This window comes from Eretmochelys imbricata, chromosome 4 (genome assembly GCF_965152235.1).
Source record: "Eretmochelys imbricata isolate rEreImb1 chromosome 4, rEreImb1.hap1, whole genome shotgun sequence".
NCBI classification, from domain to species: Eukaryota; Metazoa; Chordata; order Testudines; family Cheloniidae; genus Eretmochelys; species Eretmochelys imbricata.
The window spans coordinates 5,143,423-5,165,385 of NC_135575.1; the positions used below are offsets into that span (position 1 = coordinate 5,143,423).

Here is a 21,963-nt window from a genome sequence, read left to right on the forward strand (position 1 = left end):
CTCTGGCAGTAACCAGCAACAGATGCTTCACAGGAAGGTGCAAGAAAGCCCTTTGTTTTACTATTACAATTTTAAACTCTTCAAGCAGGGACTCTCTCTTAAATATGTGTAATACAGCCCCTGCAACAATGGGGCTTCTAGGCAGTTCTGTCAGATAAATAACAATCACAACAGTATCTCTATTAGATACTGTAAAATTAATTGGAAAAGATGTTTACTAAGAATCCTGCAATGAGCTGTCTAGGGGTGGGATTGCTTCACCCACAGGAAATTCACTCCAGGATTGGGGCCTTGGTGCTTTGGGGAGCAGTGGAAGAGGCCATGCGATGATCAGATCCATGAACGTAGGATGACTCCTTTCTCCCTGTTCATACCCTACCACCAAAACGTTCTAGATAGGCCACTCTTGTGAGCTCACAGCCCAAAAAAGCCTTTCCTTGCAATGAAAAGGCAATTGGTTGGTTTGTTCCTTTTCATTTATATTTAGGCTTGTTATAAAAACTTACATATAATATACTTTGTTAAACCTGAACAATAACAACAGTCAGTTTCAAATCCATCCTAGCTAACATGTCAGTTCTCCTTGCTGTCTATAATTCTGAGCTTCTGCCCCTCGCCCCACCTAGTTATGGGCACAATTCCAATCTGACAGCAGTGTAAATTAGGAATAATTCCATTTGACGTTTCACACCAGTGTGAAATCAGAAGCAGCCCCTATTTCTCTAAGACTTTCAATAAGAACTAAAAAGAACTTACAAACAAAAAGCCTTATTAAAGCCTGGGCAAAGTGTGCATAACAATTTGTCCAGACAAACCCCTTCTGATTTGTGCATAGCCCTGTAAAGTGTTGCATATGTCTGTAAAGGGTGAGTTCATGGCTTTGCAGCAGCTGGGAAGACGTTAGCACTGACCATATTATTCCATTATTCTGTATCAGACATCTGAATTTTTCAATGTGCCGTGCTTGCATTTTCCACCTGTGTCTGTGGTTAAGTGATGTGCTGCTCTCCTTCGCCTCCCAGGCAAATAAGTACTCCAGGAATTCACATTAATGGTGTACTTGTGGCACCTTAGAGACTAACCAATTTATTTGAGCATAAGCTTTCGTGAGCTCAAATAAATTGGTTAGTCGCTAAGGTGCCGCAAGTACTCCTTTTCTTTTTGCGAATGCAGACTAACACGGCTGCTACCTGAACTTATCTGAAACTTGTCATTAATGGTGTGGTGCACCTGAACTTCCATGGAATAGAGAGGAAAGGGGTGTCAAGAATGTGAATTGTTTGCTTGAGTACTGAAGCAGAACCGGCATCTTTTACAGAAAATGACTCACTGTTTCTGGGTACCATTGGACACAATTAAGGGGACAAGACACTGGTTGCCCAGAAAGAAGGATGAAGATCCTTATCTAGACCATCTTATTTCAACTGGATCCAAACAAACCTACGTTTGTTGAAGGATACAAAAGGGGGGGGGGGCAGAAATAATGAGGTTGTGCTAGCTTGAAAACAAAATATGTATAAAATGTTTTTGGAGTAAGAATTCACTCTTGTCACTTGTTGTTTCAACTGCTGTGAAATGGGATCTTCAGGTGCTTTAGTAAATAGATCAAACGATTTTCTAGTTCTTTATAACTTCCATAACTATCTCTAAATACTTGAAATCCTAAACTACAATTACACAACAGCAGTGGTATGAATTGTAGCAGGTATCAATTCAGCAGCAATTGCACTGTGGGGACACTCTTTCCATCTTCTACAGAGGTGAAGGGCATGGCTACACTTATGAGTTAGAGCGCATTAAAGCGGCCCCGGGCGCCCTAACTTATAACGCATCCACACTGGCAAAGCACATACAGCACCCGCACTCCACGGCTGGAGGACTCCTGGTAATCCACCTCAATGAGAAGCATAATGCTTGCTGCACCCTGGCTGGAGCGCCGCAGCACCAGTGTGGACACCCTGGTCTGTTATTGTGCTGTGATCGGCCTCCAGAAGTGTCCCACAATGCCTGTTCTAGCCACTTTGGTCATCACTTTGAACTCTACTGCCCTGCCCTCAGGTGACCAACCCTCAGACCCGCCCTTTAAATTCTCTGGGAATTTTGAAAATCCCCTTCCTGTTTGCTCAGCCAGGCGTGGAGTGCTCTTAGCGAATCTTTCCAGGTGACCATGCCTCCACGCGCCAGGTGATCCCCAGTATGGAGCAATGGCGAGGTGCTGGACCTCATCAGTGTTTGGGGGGAGGAAGCTGTCCAGTCCCAGCTGCCCTCCAGACATAGGAATTACGATACCTTCGGGCAGATATCAAGGGGCATGATGGAAAGAGGCCGTGACCGGGACGCACAGCAGTGAAGGTTGAAGTGAAGGAGCTGCGAAATGCCTACCACAAAGCCCGCGAGGCAAACCACCGTGCCGAAGCTGCCCCTGTGACCTGCCATTTCTACAAAGAGCTGGACGCAATACTTGGGGGCGACCCCACCTCCACTCCGAGGACCACCATGGACACTTCAGAGCCCAGTTCAACAAGGCAGGAGGAGGAGGAGGAGGAAAGCGGGAGCGAGGGGACTGTGGAAGAGGGAGACACCCCAGCATCCCCAGCATGCAGCCAGGAGCTGTTCTCAAGCCAGGAGGAAGGTAGCCAGTTTCAGTGGCCGGTGCTTGGGGAAGGACAAACACCAGAGGAGGTGCCCTGTAAGCAGCTTTTATTTTGGGAAGGAAGTTTGGTGCAGGCTCTTGGGGCGAGGAGGGTTAGGGCTGCATGTATGCCTAGATGCGGAATAGGACGTTGATGTGCTCTCTCACATCGTGGTAATTGGCCTCAGTGGTCTCTTCAAAGGTCTCATCCAGAACTTGGGCAATGAGCTTGCGCAGGTCCTGTACTATGCTCCTTGTCCCAGTCAGGCTAACATGTCCACGCCATGCTGTGAGGGGCGGGGGACCATTGCTGCCCACAGGCAAGCTGCATATGGGCCAAGGCGGAAGCCGCATTGTAGTAGAAGACCCTCCCTTGTTTCCCAGGTCACCCTCAGCAGCAAGATCTCTTCCAAGACAAACTCATCCTGTGAAAAATGTGGAAACAGTGTTCAGTATAGGGGCCCCCTGCGGCTGTTAGCTCTCCCCAAGGCACAGAAACCCAGAGGACAGTATGGCCATGAAACAATCAGTCCCCCTTGCCCCTGTGCTTACTCACCATTTTGGGGCTCCTGTGGGTTATGTGCGCTTGCTTTGGGACGGGCAAATTCTGCTATTGTGTAGACTGTGCTTGTCTTTAAGTATGGGCGAATCATTGCTCTGACTGGTGTGAACAATGCTGCCTCTATTAAGTGTTGCATTTTGGCTTTACAGATGCAACCTTGAGATCTCAGCCATCCTTGTTATCACTGGCCGAAAGACTCCAGAGAATTAGGAAGAGACCACGTAGAAGCAAAGAGGACATGCTGCATGAAGTAATGCAGCAGTCCCTTAATGAAAATCAAAAAGTGCAGGAGTGGCGGGAGAGTGAAAGGAGGGTCCACCAGGAGAATGCGGATCGCCGGCACCAAAGCACGGAGCGGCTGCTAAGCATCATGGAGCACCAAGTGAACTCAATACAGGCGCTTATAGCAATGCAGGCAGAGCACTACCGCCCCTCCCCCCGCAGCCCTTGTGCCCCCATGTCACCTCCAACCCACTTTCCCCAACATCTGGGTTCTTATCACCACCAGCTGCCTCCAGCACCTGTAGTCTCACCACCCAGCCCTGAAAACTACAATGATTACCTGCTGCACTCAGCCCCCATCACCATGCAGTATAGCCATCCTGAAGTGCAGCACTCGTTGCACAGCACTCCAAACAGGAAGGCTGAGTATGACAACAAGACATACGCAAATCTGTGATTGTACCGTTCCCCACCCCACTCCCTTGCCCTTTCTGTTTCCCAAGCTGTTGTGTTTCTTTTCAATAAATGAATTTTTTGGCTTTGAAAACATTCTTTATTATTGCATTAACTAAAAGATACTTTAGCCAAGGAAAGCAACAGGCCCTGCAAATCAGTGTATCATACAGAGCAAACACAGATTCCTACTAACATTGGAACCACTGCACTTCACTCCCGTGCAGGGCACCAGACATTATTGGTGGCTTTCAGCCTTAAATTGCTCCCTCAAGGCATCCCTAATCCTTGCAGCCCCGCGCTGGGCCCCTCTAATAGCCCTGCTCTCTGGCTGTTCACATTCAGCCTCCAGGTGTTGAATTTCCAAGTTCCATGCCTGAGTAAATCTGTCACCCTTCCCTTCACAAATGTTATGGAGGGTACAGCACATGGATATAACCGTGGGGATGTAGTCATCTGCCAGGTCCAGCTTCCCATACAGACAGCGCCAGCGGCCCTTTAAACAGCCAAAAGTACACACCACAGTCAGTCTGCACTGACTCAGCCTGTTGTTGAACTGCTCCTTGCTGCTGTCAAGGCTCCCTGTGTAGGGTTTCATGAGCCATGGCATTAAAGGATAAGCAGGGTCTCAAAGGATCACAATGGGCATTTTGACTTCCCCTATGGCAGGGGTCTCCAAACTTTATGAGACGAGGGCCATATTAGATTTTTGAAGGGGCTTCATGGGCCGAAGCGACTGTGAAAGAAATTAAATGTATGCAAATATATGCAAAATCATTAAAAACAACACTACTCTGTGTCAGTGTTGCATTACATTCTAAATCAGGTATAAAAGTTAATCGATGCAGGTACTGTGAAATCACACAAAATATTTGTCAGTACATTAAAAATCATTTCACATTATTTTTTTTTTATTTCTAAAAACTCACACATTTGTATCATACAAATACACATATTCAGAAATAAAAAAATATTATGTTAGAATTAGTGAGAAGTATGGTACTGATGTTTTTCTGACAAAATTGCATTTAGCTGTGGTTCAAAGTTAGTGTTCCCTATCATCAGAATTGATTGTACCTGCTGGGCTGCAGCAGCAACTCTCCCCTAAGTTGGCTCCCTTTTTGGGGGACACTGGCTCCCGGGGGCACTCAACCCTCCACACAGCTCAGCTGAGCTACCCCTCCCGCACGAGCTGCTGCCGGCAGCTCCTCCCCCTGCCTGCTTGGTGTGTCTACTCAGCTGTTCGCTTCTCCCCTGTTGGTTGGAGGGCACAACAAATGGAAGCCCTGGGCTGGATCCAGCCCGCAGCAGTAGTTTGAAGACCCCTGCCCTACGGTGATCTTCTGGTCTGGGAAGAAAGTCCCGGCTTGCAGCTTCCTGAACAGGCCTGTGTTCTGAAAGATGTGTGCGTCATGCACCTTTCCGGACCAGCCTGCGTTAATGTCAATGAAACGCCCACGGTGATCCACAAGCGCCTGGAGAACCATAGAGAAATACCCCTTCCTATTTATGTACTTGGAGTCTAGGTGGGCTGGTGCCAGAATTGGAATATGCGTCCCATCTATCACCCCTCCGCAGTTAGGGAAAACCATTTGTGCAAAGCCAGCTACAATGTCATGCACGTTACCCAGAGTCACGGTTCTTCTGATGTGATTAATGGCCCTGCAAAGTTGCATCAATGTGATTCCAACGGTCGACTTTCCCACTCCAAACTGGTTAGCAACCGATCGGTAGCTGTCTGGATTTGCCAGCTTCCAGATTGCAATAGCCACCTGCTTCTCCACTGGCAGGGCAGCTCTCAATCTCATGTCCTTGCGCTGCAGGGCTGGGGCGAGCTCAGCACACAGTCTCATGAAAGTGGCTTTTCTCATCCAAAATTTCTGCAGCCACTGCTCATCATCCCAGACTTGCATGACGAGGTGATCCCACCACTCAGTGCTTGTTTTCTGAGCCCAAAATTGGCGTTCCACTGCGGTGAGCATGTCTGTGAATGCCACTAAGCAATCTCGTGTCGTAAGCGTTATGCGAGTCGACATCATCATCGGACTCCTCACTGTCAGATTGTCGCTTAAGGAGTAACTCAACTGCCATTTGTGACATGCTGGCGAGACCCATCAGCATACTCTTCAGCAGTTAGGGCTCTATTCCCGCAGACCTAAAGGGAAGACAGAGCGCTCAGTACAAAAAGCGTTGCAAGATGGCGTCAAATGTGGACGGAAGCACAGGGATTGCTGGGATGCGAAGCGATGCATCATGAGGCGTTGGGACAGGACCCAGAATGCCCCACCCCCTTCCCACAAGCCACAGCGCCAGAATGGGAAGAGGTGCCTTGTGGGACAGCTGCCCATAATGCACCGCTCCCAATGCCGCTGCAAGTGCGGCAAATGGGGCTACGCCAGTGTGCTTGCAGCTGACCGTGTGAACACACTGCAGTGCTTTCCCTACTGCTTTCTTCAAGGGCTGGTTTAACTCCCTGCGCTCCACATCTGCAAGTGTTGCCATGCCCGAAGATACAGCAGTGAGGTTGTCGCAGGTGGTTTTGCCTGAAGTTAATTGGCTGCTAAAAACTTATCTGGGAGGGTAAAGCAAATATGTGTGTCTGGGAAGAAACGTTTGGGGAGTGTCCAAAGTAGTATTTACAAATGTGTTAATTACCTTGAATTAATTACTAAACAATTAACTCAAGGCTCAACAAATAGCTCCAAGTGTGGACATTTCCCAAGGCTGTGGTCCTACATCTCCAGAGCACACCTGCATGTCAAAGCACGTTTCAGAGTAGCAGCCCTGTTAGTCTGTATCAGCAGAAAGAAAAGGAGGACTTGGGGCACCTTAGAGACTAACCAATTTATTTGAGCATAAGCTTTTGTGAGCTGCAGCTCACCTTCATCGGATGCATGCAGTGAAAAAAGCACGTTTGACTCTAGTACTCTTTCTAATGTAGCTCTGTAAAGTGTTTGCTTAATTGCTCGTTTACAGCCCCCTCATCTAGTTAAGATTATCCTTTTATTGAGTGCAAATGTTGTAGGAAAGAAAGAGTAGCTCTCCTGCCCTGTGTTCACCGCAGGCTTGGAAAGCGGGGTTTCCCCTCCCCATCTCCGCACTCCACAATTCCTATTTTGGAGAAGCTCCGCGGGAATTAGCGTTTGATCGATCTGATAACAAAGGGCAAAGGGAGGAAGCGAACTGAGCCTGCCACGTTCATTGACAAAGGTGAAAGGGAAGGCCCCGAAGCCAAGCGCCGGCAGGCAGAGGCCAGAGGCGTGGGGACCGCCGGGATGAGGTGGGCTGGCACTGGCAGGTGACTGCGCTGCAGGGGAATAATACCGAGTTAGGCGGCCACGCGGGTCGGGCTGTCCTTCTCCCGGGAGTTTTGGGCTTCGTCCCCCGTGGATCCCTTGGGCTGGCCCTGCCCCCTCGGTTATCCCACTTCGCCCAGCCCTCGTGGGGGCGTCTGCCCCCGCTCCAAGCCCTGGCTGGGGGAGGGGGCCCACGCCCGGGGGATCGCTCCGCTCCTCTGGGCAACGGGGGTGCCTGCGCAAGGGAGGGGCTGCCCCCCTCGACCCCTTGGAGTGGGGGGGCTGTGTCTGGGGGAGGGGCTGCCCCCCTTGGAGGGGGGGGGCTGTGTCTGGGGGAGGGGCTGCCCCCCTCGACCCCTTGGAGGGGGGGGGCTGTGTCTGGGGGAGGGGCTGCCCCCCTCGACCCCTTGGAGGGGGGGGGCTGTGTCTGGCGGAGGGGCTGTTTCACTCCCGGCCCAGCGCGGGGCTGGCGTCTCAGGGCTGCTCCGCAGAGCACCGGCAGGGGTATGCTCACGAGCTAAAGTGTAGCGGGTCACGCGGAGACTCCGCTCCCATTGGCTCGCGGGTCGGGCTCGGCGCGCTCCGATTGGCTGGCGGGTCGGGCTGGGCGCGCTCCCATTGGCTGCAGTGGGGATGGTCTGGCCCGGCCGGAGCTCGGGGCTGAGCGCCCCGACGTGGTTGCGCCCCGCCCCCGCCCCCCTTGAGCCTTGTTCGGCAGCCTCGGCCCGCTGCTGCCGCCGGAGCCGGAGCCGGGCTGCGCGCGCCCCGCCGGACCCATGCGCCGCGCCAGGTACGAGCCCGCGGGCCGGCCCCGCCCTGCACGGGGAGCTGCGGGAGGCTTCGCGGGGGACGCGGCGCCCGCTCCGCTCCGGCCCGGCCCGGCCCGGGGCGGCGTCCCAGCCCTGCCGGGCGCTGCTGGCGGCGGGGGACCGCCGGGCTCCCCCCGGGGCCGGGCGCGTGTGTCACGGGGCTGGCTGCCGGGGGCCCCCCAGGCACCGGGCGAGCCCGGCAAAGCCCGAGCCTGGCCCCGGGTCCCTCAACCCGGCAGCGCCAGGAGAGCTCGGGCCTCCCGAGCCTGGGTCCCGCGAGCCGCCCCGCCACAGCGGCGGCGGCCCGGGACACCCCCCCCGCCCCGCCCCGCCCAGCCCGCTGCCTGCCGCAGCCGCCGCGGGGCCGCCCCGCGCTCGCTCGGCAGAGTCCGAGCTCCGCGGCGCGGGGGGGAGCCGCGCGGGGCCGCTCCCCGGGGGAGCGCTCGCTTGGGCTGGGGCTGGGGCGCCCCGTGAATAACTTGCCGCTCCGCTGGTGTGAGGCTTGAGAGCAAGACGGTTTTTCTCCGACCGCAGCGTCTGGCGGAATGGAGAAACCGGCTCCTTTAGTTCACTTGTACGCTGTCGTCTGACTTTTCCAAGGTGTGGGGCAGCCTTGGGGCCCAGCAGTGGCAATTTCTGAATTATCGGCCCGTGGCCTGAAGTGTGGGGACAGGTTATTCCGCCAGACTCACCCCCACAGTAGCAGAGGGGTTTTCGGGAAGGCGATGCAACCCCGGATTCCACAGACTTAGAGAATGAAGAAATGCAGAGCAGGAAGGGGCCCTGAGAGATCATTTCGTCCAGCCCCCTGTGCTGGGGCAGGGCCCACTTACACCTTCCCAGACAGATGGTAACTTCTTTGATTCCCTTTTGATTTGGGTTCAGATCTAACTGTGGAACTTAGACTCGTGTCAGCTGTTTGATCTAGCAGCAGGTGTCCATTTGATCTGCCTGTAGCTTTTTATATTAATGAGAGCTAACAGAACATTGGGCATCATTAAGAAAGGGATAGATAATAAGACATTAAATATCATGTTGTGTCTATATAAATCCATGATACGTCCACATCTTGAATACTGCACACAGATGTGGTTGCCCCATCTCAAAAAAGATATATTGGAATTGGAAAAGGCACAGAAAAGGGCAACGAAAATGATATTATGGAACAGCTTCCATATGAGGAGAGATTAATAAGACTGGGACTTTTCAGCTTGGAAAAGAAATGACTAAGGGGAATATGATAAAGGTCTATAAAATCATGACTGGTGTGGAGAAAGTAAATAAGGAAGTGTTATTTACTCATTCTCATAACACAAGAACTAGGGGTCACCAAATGAAATTAATAGGCAAAAGGTTTAAAACAAACAAAAGGAAGTATTTCATCACGCAACGCACAGTCAACCTGTGGAACCGGTTACCAGAGGATATTGTGAAGCCCAAGATTATAACAGGGTTCAAAAAAGAACTAGATAAATTCATGGAGGATAGGTCCATCAATGGCTATTAGCCAGGATGGGCAGAGATGATGTTCCTAGTCTCTGTTTGCCAGAAGCTGGGAATGGGCGACAGGGGACGGATCACTTGATGATTACCTGTTCTGTTCATTCCCCCTGGGGCACCTGGCATTGGCCATTGTTGGAAGACAAAGGATACTGGACTAGGTAGACCTTTGGTCTGACCCAGTCTGGCTGTATGTTCTATTGTTGCCTCTTCTGGAGGATCTTAAGGGATTCACTTTGTGGGCTGCTCCTTCAGAGGTATCTGAAAGCATATTGGATTGCAATTGGTGTCTTTGTGGGGTTTCACCTTGTTCCTGTTCTTGTGTAGAGTCACTGTTGATAGGGAGAAGTATTCCAGATGGCATGGATGATCTATGGTGTTTCATCTGTGGCTGGCCAGGAGATGTGCAGTCATTACTCGCTAGCGCAGACCTCCCAGTGATCTGACGCTTTGGTTACCTTCAAGCTTCGCTGCTGTGATAAAGTCCTGAGTAGGAGTAGTCCTCAAACCCACGGGAAGACTTCTGGTCTTCTAGAACACACCTGTCCCTCTCCACCTCATTGCAGGTAGGCATGCATGAACATAACATCCAGAGTCACTGCTCTGGGTTTCTGCTCACTTGCAGGTGGTGACAACCTTTAAAAACCTTGAATGGCCTTGCATTCTTATGTGAGGGCCTTCATTAGAATAGGTAAAGTGGATGAGAAGTACTTGCAATCATAACCTAAGGCTTACGGCAGAGCAACTACATTGGTACAGCTGTGTCGCTCTAAGGTTTCTAGTGTAGACATGGCCTAAATTTCGATAACTCGTAATTTGAGTCCAATCCTTTTGAAAATCAATGCCTGTAAAGTCTCTGGGTGAAGTTCACCGACCTGTAGGCCACAAGCTGAGACGCCATTTATGTTGTCTAGGATTTGATTTACTGTTTTTGTTGGTGTTGGTTCTTAACCACCTGTAACTGAAGCGCCTTTCTTCCGGAGTGGTAAGTGCTGTCAGGGTATGTCTACACCGCCCACATTACAGCATGGTCCTGGCGGTGCTGTCGTGGGCAGTGTCGTCACGCTTTATCGCTGGGGGTGAGCTCTCCCGGCGATAAAAAAATAACCGCCCCGAACAAGGGGTGGTAGCTTTATCGCTGGGAGCGTGACTCTTCAGCACTAGAACTGTTGTCACTCAGGGGGGTGTTTTGTCACACCCCTGTAATGTTTTAGTGCTGAAAGTGGCAGTGTAGACATAGCCTCAGTAGTAAATTCCCTCCCTCATAGAAGCGGTGTCCCCACAGTGATTCTTCGAACTTTGAGACTCTAACCTGCGTTTTGCCTCTGTTCAAACTGGCTTCTCCTGGACACTTCAGTAAAAGTTTTTCCAAAAAGCTCTGCAGGACTTCTTGGCAGAGAAGCCAAAGTGGTGGGAGTGAACAGTGTGTGGGTTCTCTGGTGCCTGGGAGCAAAGAGTGCTTAGTGCATTGTCTGCATCGTCCCCTCCACTGAAGCAGTGGAAGCTTGACGTTTTCTGGCAGCAGTGTTGACATTGGGGACGCACCCTGCCTATCCCCTTGTTACAGTGCTTCCTTACTTGCAGATATATAAGGAGTGTGGTGGCTTCAGATTACTCTGGTCCCTCTTCTGGGAGCTTAGTTCTTGCTGTGCATCAGTTGTTCATTGATAGTGATAGGATTTTTAGCCTTGTTGGCTATTTAGTCTCTGTCAGGATGTGCTTGGAGCTCATCATGTGCAATTGTGATCCTCATTTTACTGGCTTCATGTTATGCTGTTCCTAGAATGGCGTTCAGCCCATTGCCAGCTGTCGTACTGTTTTCCGATTTCTTGTGAGGAGGGGCATGTGTTGCACCATTGCTCTCCTATATGTCATTGACTAACAACACAATAGGGCCAGACTCCCAGAAGACCTCTGTTCCCATTTAGACACCTAAATAATGGCTGGATTTTCCAAAGTCATTTATTTGTATTTATGTTGCTGTGGTGCCTGGAGGTGTCTGAGATCAGGGCCCCATTATGCTGGGCACTGTACATAGACGTAGCAAGAGACAGTTCCTGCCTTATAAGAGCTTACAATCTAAATGGGCCCTTTCAATAAATGAAGAGATGTTGGAGCAAGTGAAGGATTTGTGGCTAACTCTAGTTTCTGTACTAGCTACATCTAGGAGAGAGGTGCTGTAGGTCCCAAGCCCTTGAGAAGGGATTTCAGAACTTCTGTTCTCCTCTTGTTCCAGGCTCTCTGGTAGTTCCAGCTGCCCAAGAGAGGCCTAGACAGTCTTTCCCTTTCCTGAGAGGATGAGAAGAGAAGGTATTGGAACTTCTCAAGAGACCATACATATGCATCAACTGTACGTAGGCAAGGCCTTGAAGCTAGGGATGCTTTGCTGGCAAAATGGTATTGGCAGAGCCTCCTACTGTAGGTGCACCTCCCTGAACGACATCAGCTAAGCTGACACAAGCAGTCCTCTGTCAGCATAGCTGCATCTACACAAGGGCTTTTGTCAGCATAACTGGCTGTGTGGTTTTGTTTGGTTGGGGTTTTTTTCCGCTCCCTGACCAACATAGATATGCCATCAAAACTTTGTCAGATATACCTGGCCCAAATGAAGACAGCTGATTACCAAGTGGTACTAGCATAATACTTCCTCACTTAGAACAAACTGCCTCCTCTTCTGGACCTAACGGGCAGCATACAACATACCTGTAAAACTGTCTTCAACTTGTTTGTTGTCAGTATTCTTTCAAGATGCTTGCTACTGTTTGTTGTATTAGTCTGCTGCAGACAGCTAGCAGAGAAAGCATGGGTTAACAAACCTTATTTTTGGATATGTACCAATATAATCAGAGGCTGCTGACAAACATGGATTTAAACAGTTTTGTTCCCAGGTTTGCTTATGCTCCATAAAAGCTGGGGTGGGAGAAAGGGCATCAGTATTTGCTCGGAGGAGAGGGTGAAACTGGCAGGGTAATACAGTTTTGAAGTCTTTGGGGTGGTATTGAAAACTGGGCAAATGAACTTCAAACTTTCTTTAAAAGAATGAAGATATCAAGTTGTCAGTGTCCCTTTAAACACACTTCTGCATTCTTGTAGCTGAACACTTCCTGTGTTTTCCAGAGCTGAGTTTGTGGGCTTCTTTCCAGTAACAGCTATTCACTGAATCACTTTTAAAGATCTAAATGTTTTAAAACCTGAGACAGTTCATTAACCTTACTGTAAGTCTCTGACTAAAATGAAAAGCTTCCCCATTCCTTTTAGGGTGGTTCAACAGAGTCCCACCCAGCATTCTTGGACTTTGAAGTAAGTGCCCCAAGGTCGATCCAGAGCAAAAGTTCACATCTGAGTTATAAAATCGTAACTGAAAATTGCAGTCAGTTCAGTAGATCTGGCCTTGTGACTTTAATGGCCTAAATAGGATGCATCGTGAGAGGTTTGACTTCTAAACACCCTTAGGTTGAATGTCCCAAAATAGCTTTATGATAGAGTACCTTTTTATTAAATAACACAATATATCCTTCCTTATCCAGATATTGCCAGGGACACTGAGGCTGCAATGCTCATAGAAGATCAGGCTTGGAAGGGACCTCAGGAGGTCATCTAGTCCAACCCCCTGCTCAAAGCAGGACCGATCCCCAACTAAATCATCCCAGCCAAGGCTTTGTCAAGCCGGGCCTTAAAAACCTCTAGGGATGGAGACTCCACCACCTCCCTAGGTTTAACTGTAATGAGACATGACCCTGTAATGTTTCTGAGAGTGGTCGAGGTAACAGGCAGTTGTGAATATTTGAGGCTGTGTTGTTTTGCAGGATGAAATAGCATATACAAACAATAGCTTCCTATGTGTGAGTAGAAGCTTTACAAGACCACGTACAGCAGAGCAGAGAATGCACACATGGATTTAATGCTGTTCTGTGAGGCTTGGGACACTTTAGTTCAGGGGTGGGCAAACTTTTTGGCCCAGGACCCACATCTGCGTATGGAAATTGTATGGCGGGTCATACATGCTCATGAAATTGGGGGTTGGGGTGCGGAGGGGGGTGAGGGCTCCAGCTGGGGGTGCGGAATCTGGGGTAGGGCTGAGGATGAGGGGTTTGGGGGTGCAGGAGGGTGCTCCAGGCTGGGACCAAGGGGTTCGGAAGGCAGCAGGTGGGTCACGGCTGGGGCAGGGGGTTGGGGCGCAGGAGGGGGTCAGGGATGCAGGCTCCGGGTGGCTCTTACCTCAAGCAGCTCCTGGAAGCAGCAGCATGTCCCTGCTCCAGCGCCACAATGCCTGGCCAATGGGAACTGCAGAGGCAGCATGCGGAGCCCCCCTGGCTGCCCCTATGCATAGGAGCCAGAGTGGGGACATGCCGCTGTTTCCAGGAGCCATGCAGAGCCATGGCACGTGTGGAGCGGGGCAAGCCCCCAACCCTGCTCCCCGGCGGGAGCACAGGAGTGGGGCAAGCCCCCGACCCTGCTCCCCAGCGGGAGCTCGAGGGCCGGATTAAAACATCTGAAGGGCTGGATTCGGCCCCTGGGCCATAGTTTGCCCACCCCTGTTTTATTTGATTTGCCCACCCTGTTTTGGATTTGAGCTGTGTCAGGCTGTGATGAGGAAGCAGAGGAGGAGCTTGTTGCTTTGGTGCACTTTTGCACTCAGGTCTTGGCACACATTCTGAATAAACAGAAGTCCTTGTTGAATGCAACTTACAGATGAAATATTTTGATGCTGTTCTGAAGAAGGGTTGATGTTTAGACAGCTTTCTGTAAGGAGCATAGTTCTTGGCCTGAGTATTGTAGTTGTAAGGTACTACGGTTCTCAATAGGTGTTGGCAGCCTTGATCTCTCATTTAGCCCTGGTTCTCTTTAGCCACCTGCTGCTGTGTTGCTGCGGTCTCGTTTAGAGATTTTCATTTGGGAATGACAGGAAATGAGTCGTTGAAAGATTTTTTTTATTTTATTTTTTTTTAAAGGAAAAGTTCTTCATTTTAAATCACATGTTAAATAAAATCAATGGGCTATATCGTGCTCCTGTATTCTTGTATTCTTCAGGGCTTGGAGAACAGTCAGTTCATCCCCGGAAAGTCAAACTCTTGCCCATGCGTGTGTCATTCGAATCTAGGCAGTAGGCTGTCAGTGTACAATTGTTTCTAGTTCTGATGTTTGTGGGGAAGACCCTTTGAGTGTGAACAACATAATGATGCAGACCCAGCTCCCCTGCTACCATCTTTGCGCAGCTAGATGGGGGAAGGAAGGTGGCTGCTGCTGTTTGTAGTAGGTGGGGGCTACCCTCCCAAATGCCCTGTAGCAGGAGACGTGGGCAGGAGGGGGAATGACACAGCCTGGAAGAGGGGGCTGTTGATGGTACCCAGCCTCCCCAGTAGAGAATTCTGTGCGTGCCGAGACGCTGCCTCCCCCCCACCACCAACATTGCTTTGCTACCCAAGCAGGGGGCTCCTGCTGTCCAGGCAGAGGATTGTGGGAGGGGAAGGGCTCTAGTGGATGGTGGCAGGTGGGGCCTTTTGCCCTGGGTGGAAATTCCTGCTGTAATGGTAGGGGGCCCTACATGTTGGAGGGGTCGCTCTCTGGAGGCCTAGCAGGAGACACCCCCACCCCAAATGCTTTCTGCTGGTGGGGTGGTGTCAACAGGCCCTTGGTATTGAGTGGTGGACAAGAGGCCTGCAGGCACTGGTTTTCAGGCTGGTTGGGGCTTCCTTGGGTTCCTCATGCCCAGTTCTGGACCAGGAAGGGGTCTTCTCTGGAAGGAAGAAGTCCTTAGTGCACCTGCTTTACTGCAGAAGGCTGTGTGGGCCCAGCATCAATTGCCTTCCTGAGTGGGGTGCTGCCTAGCACCTGGTGTGGGGGCTGAGAAGCGACTCCCTGGATTGTGGGAGGTGGCATTAATTTGGGGCTTGAAGTTCAGTCAGTGTGGCCACTGAGCCAGATACTGGTGAGCACACACACAGCAAAAGACTCCGCAAGAGCAGGATGTGGCTTGGGTGGGGGTGGCTCTTGGCACCAGTGGGGTTCTTTTGGTGGTGGGGGGGTGTTTATAGCATGTTTAGCTTGCTAAAGGTCCCTTTGGTTTTAATTGAACGTAATTCCTGTTACCATTAAGTGCACGAATCCTGTGCAGCTGCACGTACCCTGCTGTGTCTGCTAGCCTTTTCTGGGGACGGGTCTAGAATACTCCCATGCTACACTGCTCAGTCCCTTGTCAAAATGTCACTGCTCATCTCTGTGACCATTTAAAATGAGTATTTATACATATCTGTTTATCCGTTATTTCCTGAATCACCATGGCTATAAAGTAATATTGGATGGGGCAGGAAAGCTTGAGCAGCATCTGTTTAGTGTCGGTAGCCCATGAGATAATAGTATCAGACCTTAGGATCACATTCATTTTACCATTTTCCAGTGACTCAAGAGCAGTTGGAGCTAGATCTACTGAGTATCATGTTGTGTAAGGCATTCATCTCTAACACCAATGCTCATGAGAAAATTGGCTGCTCAAAATCATGCCAGAAGAGTCTGAGGAGGGAAGCATACTGAAATAACTTGAGGAGTTGTCATAAGAAATGACAAAATTTGGTGTCATCCCCCAAACTTCAAAAATCAAGTTATTATGAAGTCTAGTGTCTATGTTGTGCTGTGGTTCTGGTCCCCCCGCCCCCGCAGAGGTCATGTCAGCTCCATACTGCTACTGCTGATGAAATATGCGGTTCCTGTTTGTATGTTTAAAGGAAGCTACAGCTACGCAGTGAAGTGGAGAAAATATCAGACTCTCCTGGTGAGGAAACCACAGCAGAAATATAATATTTAATTGTATTTAAGTTTGTGAAACTACTGAAGTTTTACATTAACTTCCAATGTTCGTTTAACCGTAATACAGCAAAACCATTGGGGTGGGGATAAAGCACTATACTTAGGTTTAGTATTTTGCAACCTGTCATAACTAGAAACACCATGACAGAGTAGAAGAAATATTCCCTGGGCCAGTAATCCTTTTCAGTCATGGTTCCACAAGAAGGATGTGGAAAAATTGGAAAGCGTCTAGCGAAGGGCGACCAAAATGATTAGGGGGCTGGGGCACATGACTTCTGAGGAGAGGCTGAGGGAACTGGGATTATTTAGTCTGCAGAAGAGAAGAATGAGGGGGGATTTGATAGCTGCTTTCAACTACCTGAAAGGGGGTTCCAAAGAGGATGGATTTAGACTGTTCTCAGTGGGAGCAGATGACAGAACAAGGAGTAATGGTCTCAAGCAGTGGGGAACGTTTAGGTTGGATATTAGGAGACACTATTTCACTAGTAGGGTGGTGAAGCACTGGAATGCATTACCTAGGGAGGTGGTGGAATCTCCTTCCTTAGAGGTTTTTAAGGTCAGGCTTGACAAAGCCCTGGCTGGGGTGATTTAGTTGGGGATTGGTCCTGCTTTGAGCAGGGTGGTCGACTAGATGACCTCTTGACGTCCCTTCCAACCCTGATATTCTATGATTCCTACAGCCTAGATTTATTTAAAGATGGTTGATCTCTGCACAGTATTTAACAAACAAAATGGTTTATACAGCTAGAATGGAGGAAATGCAATATTAAAACCAGTTTACTCTTATTCTCTGTATGCTTTGCTTTTAACACTTGTCATTGATGATACTATGTTGTTGCAGGGGGATGAGGGGGCAAGGTGTGCTCCAGGAAAAAAAACTCTTCAGCAGCTGACTGTATATAGCAGTAACTGGAGCTCAGAGAGCTCATGTCACAGAATAATAAAGTTTACTTGTTGCTTGCTTATGCTCCGTTTCAGGTCCTATAATTATGTGATGAAAACTCACCTTTTCGCCCTCTTTCTTTCAGAATTCTCGACTACTTTGCTCCCACCCCAGCAATGGCTGTGGACATAGCCATGCAGCTGTATCTGTGTTCTCCACCCTTGAGAAGAGAGAGATTTGCTTGTAAAATAGCTCCAAAACCAAACAAACCATTACGTCCCTGCATTCAGAACAGCAAGGCTGAGTTCAGTGAACCTGGAGAGGCAGCAACATCTCTCCAGGGAAATAGGGTAAAAAAGAGAGTTTCTTTTGCCGATAGCAGAGGCTTGGCTCTGACAATGGTTAAAGTGTTTTCAGAGTTTGATGACCCATTAGATATTCCATTCAACATCACAGAGTTAATAGACAATATTGTGGGTCTGACGACGGTAGAGAGGGACAACTTTGTCTTGGATTTCGTACAGCCTTCTGCCGACTACTTGGACTTCAGAAATCGCCTTCAGACGGATTTTGTCTGCCTGGAAAACTGCATGCTAAAGGATAAAGCTATTGTGGGCACAGTGAAGGTTAAGAATCTTGCTTTTGAGAAGACTGTGAGAATAAGGATGACATTTGACACTTGGAAAAGCTTCACAGACTATCCGTGCCAATATGTCAAGGACACTTACGCAGGTTCAGACAAGGACACATTTTCCTTTGATATCTGCTTGCCAGAGAGAATTCAGTCCCATGAAAGAATTGAGTTTGCAGTCTATTACGAGTGTGATGGGAAAGTGTATTGGGACAGCAACAGAGGCCTGAATTACAGGATCATACAGTCTGAACTGAAATCTGCTCGGGAAGTCTCGCAGCCTCAGGCTGGACCTGATTTTGGCATTGCCTTTGATCAATTTGGAAGTCCGAGGTGCTCCTATGGCTTGTTTCCTGAGTGGCCTAGCTACTCAGGGTATGAAAAGCTAGGACCTTACTACTAACAGAGGAACTGAGTCTTGATTCATTAACTATTGCTGTGCCTGTTGCAAGCTTGGGAATTGGCCTGAACGTGAAGTTTGCCAAAGGGCTGGGTAAATGACACTTTACATGGCAATGTAAAGCTCCATTGGGGTAGAGCAAGATGACTGTAATGTTCAGTGATCGCAAGTGGTTTTAATACCAGCTAAACAAGTGTCTTTTGCATCATGATAGTTACCCCCCAGATTCAACACTTGGAAACAGTTTGACAGAATGGGAGACCTCACTAGAGTTTCTGCCCAGTGCTGCTAGTCCTTTTCTGTATAATGCTGCTAGTCTCCTCCAGTTAAACACTTACTACTTCAGTGATTGCTTTATTCACTTAGATATGTAGTAGTGTCCTGGGTTGCACATTAGGGTTGTTACAGGCTTGAGTATATTAAAGAGGGAGGCTTTTTTAACTATGCTCTACCACTTCTGTAGAACTATGCAAGTTGGCTTTGCCAGAAGACTATTTGACAGGTAATTTATACATGACAGAAGATATTAAAGCTAAACTAGCCTGCTTATGGCAAGAGGGGGACGTGAATGGCCCTTTCTCTCTGACCTTGTTACTGTGCTGGAGCCTTTTGGTTAGAGATGGAGAAGATTCTAGAAATGACACAATAACCATGACTAGAAGCTTTGCCTCATGCCATATTAGGCGAGATCTGCATTTATGGGAAGATACTGGTATGCTTAGTCACCAGTTCATCTGTAAGATATTTTTATTTAAATATAACTTGTGTAGTAAATTCATAGCGATTTGCCCATGTTGAGGAGTTGAGTTTTTTTTTTCCTTTAGAACTGTGTAGTATCCTTTGACTCATCAAGTATTTTAAAAAACATTTTTAATGGAGGGGAAGAGCTCTTTGTCTGCAATTGTTAATATGCCCAGAAGGTCTTCCAGCCCCCCTGGAACTACTTGGGGAGTAACACTGAGGATTTTTTCTTTTTAACTTTTAATCTTGCAGATGCTGAAAGATCACCATTCTGTTCTCAGTATGTGTCTCTATTAACTGCCTTACTGTGCCTGGGGAGTGCAGCAGCTTCTACTTGTAGTGCTAATGTAAAATGAGCTTTCATTCCGTGAGGAAACCGGGTGCCAAAGGGTTCGTGCATGAGTCTGCATGGACAGTCAGTACGTTGCATGTTTGTGAATTTGTTTATTTCTGTAGCGGGTTTGAAACTTGATAAACAGACCTCGCTGCTGCTGCTTGTCATGTCCTATGAAGACAGTTTATTTGGGAGACTAACTTTTTAGTGCGGTGTGAGTGCCTTGTACAATATCACGGCAGTGGCTTGAACTACAAAGGTTTCTGAAATGTGACTGCTAGCTTTTCAAAAGTTCTGAAAGTTTGTATTAATCCAAGTCAACTGTTTTGTCTAAAACTTGTCTCACTAGAATGGATGTGTTGCTTTTTGTTCACAGTTTTCATGCTCGAATGGGTTCACTTAGATTGGTAGAACACCAGACTTGCACTGTAATTACATATTGAGCTGTCACAGCTGTATCTTGTATTGACATTGTAGAAGCTATCACAATTTTAACCTCGTAAGTGCACACATTGGCCTTCGGTGCTGTTTCCATACAAAATGTAGTTCTGCCCAAGAAAACGGATCTCACAAGGGCATGAGATGCCATCATTGCTCTTGTTGTTGAAAAGGGAGATCTGTTGCTTTAGAGGGGAGAGTACCATGGCTTGTTTTGGCGGTGAGGTGAATTGCAAAGGACAGTCATTTTAGGTACTTCCAGAGAGAGAGTAGCTAAATTACTCACTTCAGTCATTAAGCCAATGTCTTGCTATTCGAGCAGAATAACTTATTTCATATACTTCAATGGAATAATTCAAATGGGGTTTAATATTTCCAGATATTCTATTTTTCTAGAACACAAACTTTATATATTTTGGCACATACCCAGTATTTGTGTTTAGGAGGGCCTGGGAAGAAGCAAATGGCTATGCTATTCTCAAAAATTAAAAAATTGCTTTTAAAAACATCACTTCTTTAATTCTGGAGACCACAGTACAAAACACTTCTACGCTGTCCTATAATTTTAGGAGATAATGTACCCAACCTTCTATTAGACATGATTGAGTAAGAACAATGAGCTTACAGAAAGAATGCATAGCTTTCTGATCTTTGCATCAATGTATTGGGCTGTGAAAAGCATTATTGTACTTGGTCGTTAATTTCAGGCATTAAATTGACACTGTGTATGTAAACATGGGTTGCACAGGCTTCATTCACTAATTTGAAAAGTCTGTTTCCTGAATTTCTGTTTGATAAGTTAAATAGTGTCCTCCATAAAGTTGTCTTTAGGAAAGACTTATCCAAGTTTGGTTTAAAATCATTCTTTGATTTCCAAAGGCCGGCTGTGAATGGGTCAGGGGTTTAGCATTATTAGGATTTAAAGGTATGGTTGTTTTTAGCTAACATGTTCTAAAAATCTAGTGTACAGCTACAACTTTTAGCTAACCTATTCTAGCACAGCTTTGGATCCTAACCATGACTCCCTAAAATGCAACAGTGATGTGTTCCGTAGTGCCATGGGAGTAGTGTGCTTTTATTTCCTCCTCTGGTGGTACAATGAAGGGGCCATGCATACCAGCCAATGGAAGCAATGTGTACTGCAGTGGATGGGAAAAAGCTCTGGAAGTTGTGACATACGCTTTGACGCTGTGTAAGCATTGTGCTGGGAATTGACTCTTTGACCAATGATGATTCTAAAAAATAAAAAAGGTAACTTTTTGGAGCTTTCCTCTTCACACTTTTCTTTCGCCAATGTGAATGTAGAAGTGAGACATTGCTGTCCTTGTTTTATGCCTGGAAGTGCCTTGTTAAGCTGTTTTTGCATGTTTGTGTCTTTTAAAATGTTTTTGTACACAAAGTTCAAGGTGAAAAATGCACTTTATAATCACAAATGAATGGATTATTCTCTTTTAAAAGAACAATGGTTTGTTTTTATCTGAAAGTGAAAATAAAAGTAGAGCGGAAGGTGCCTGGTTGTTATCTTTGTATCGTTGCCAGGAGACAGAACTTTATCTTAACCACAGGGTATGAGGATGGGAACACCTGCAAATCAGACAAGCCTCTTTGGAGGGAGAGGGCAATACACATCAACATCTGACTTAACCACTTACCATGGGAAGGAATTGCCTTTTCCTTCGACCTTGGATTTAGAAATGTTACTCATAGAACTTTTTTCCTAGTGGAGCTGTTGACTTTGAGGGCTCAATCTGTCTTCTCTTCTGCTTCAGTTGTATAATATGCCAAGTACACTAGAAATACTAGCTATTCTCAGGAAGTATTTGTCATTCGGGGAAGAATAAAGGATTGATTATTCTTATCCCTAACTTTTCACCAGCTATATTGAGCCTTTTGGAGACTATAGTGCTTCTCATTGGGGTTCAATGTACGAAGAAAACTCTATCTAGAGCACTGAATTTATAATTTTAATCTAATAAATGGCAATTAACTACTGCTTGACTTATTTTACAATTAAAGTTGCACATGCAAACTTCATGCTATCATGAGTTGTAATGTTTATCTTGCAAAGTGACTGCAGTCCCACGCATACCATATTAACTCCTTTTTTCCCTCTGAAACCAGAAATTTACTGAGCATTAAAGTGGGCATTGGGAAGGTTTCTTCTTAATAATGCTAAGCTTTTCAGAGTTTTCCAGCACTTCAAATATCTACATGTTGTACTCTCCTGAGTCATACTGAGGTCTCCTCCAGGTTCCTAG

At 47.8% G+C, this 21,963-nt stretch overlaps 1 protein-coding gene across 3 annotated transcripts; it reads left to right on the top strand.

The window, feature by feature from the left end:
* The first annotated feature begins 7,870 nt into the window (after positions 1 to 7,870).
* PPP1R3B (protein phosphatase 1 regulatory subunit 3B) lies at positions 7,871 to 21,215 on the top strand. 3 transcript variants are annotated; one of them, XM_077814809.1, is made up of 3 exons: positions 7,912 to 7,955; positions 9,802 to 10,040; positions 17,307 to 21,215. In XM_077814809.1, the coding sequence occupies exon 3, from the start codon at positions 17,338 to 17,340 to the stop codon at positions 18,193 to 18,195; it is 858 nt and encodes a 285-aa protein (XP_077670935.1). In that variant the 5' UTR covers positions 7,912 to 7,955; positions 9,802 to 10,040; positions 17,307 to 17,337; the 3' UTR covers positions 18,196 to 21,215. The 3 variants fall into 3 exon arrangements, with proteins under 3 accessions (XP_077670934.1, XP_077670935.1, XP_077670937.1); XM_077814808.1 differs by lacking the exon at positions 9,802 to 10,040 and having other exon boundaries at positions 7,871 to 7,955; XM_077814811.1 differs by lacking the exons at positions 7,912 to 7,955; positions 9,802 to 10,040 and adding an exon at positions 16,165 to 16,243.
* The last annotated feature ends 748 nt before the right edge of the window (positions 21,216 to 21,963 follow it).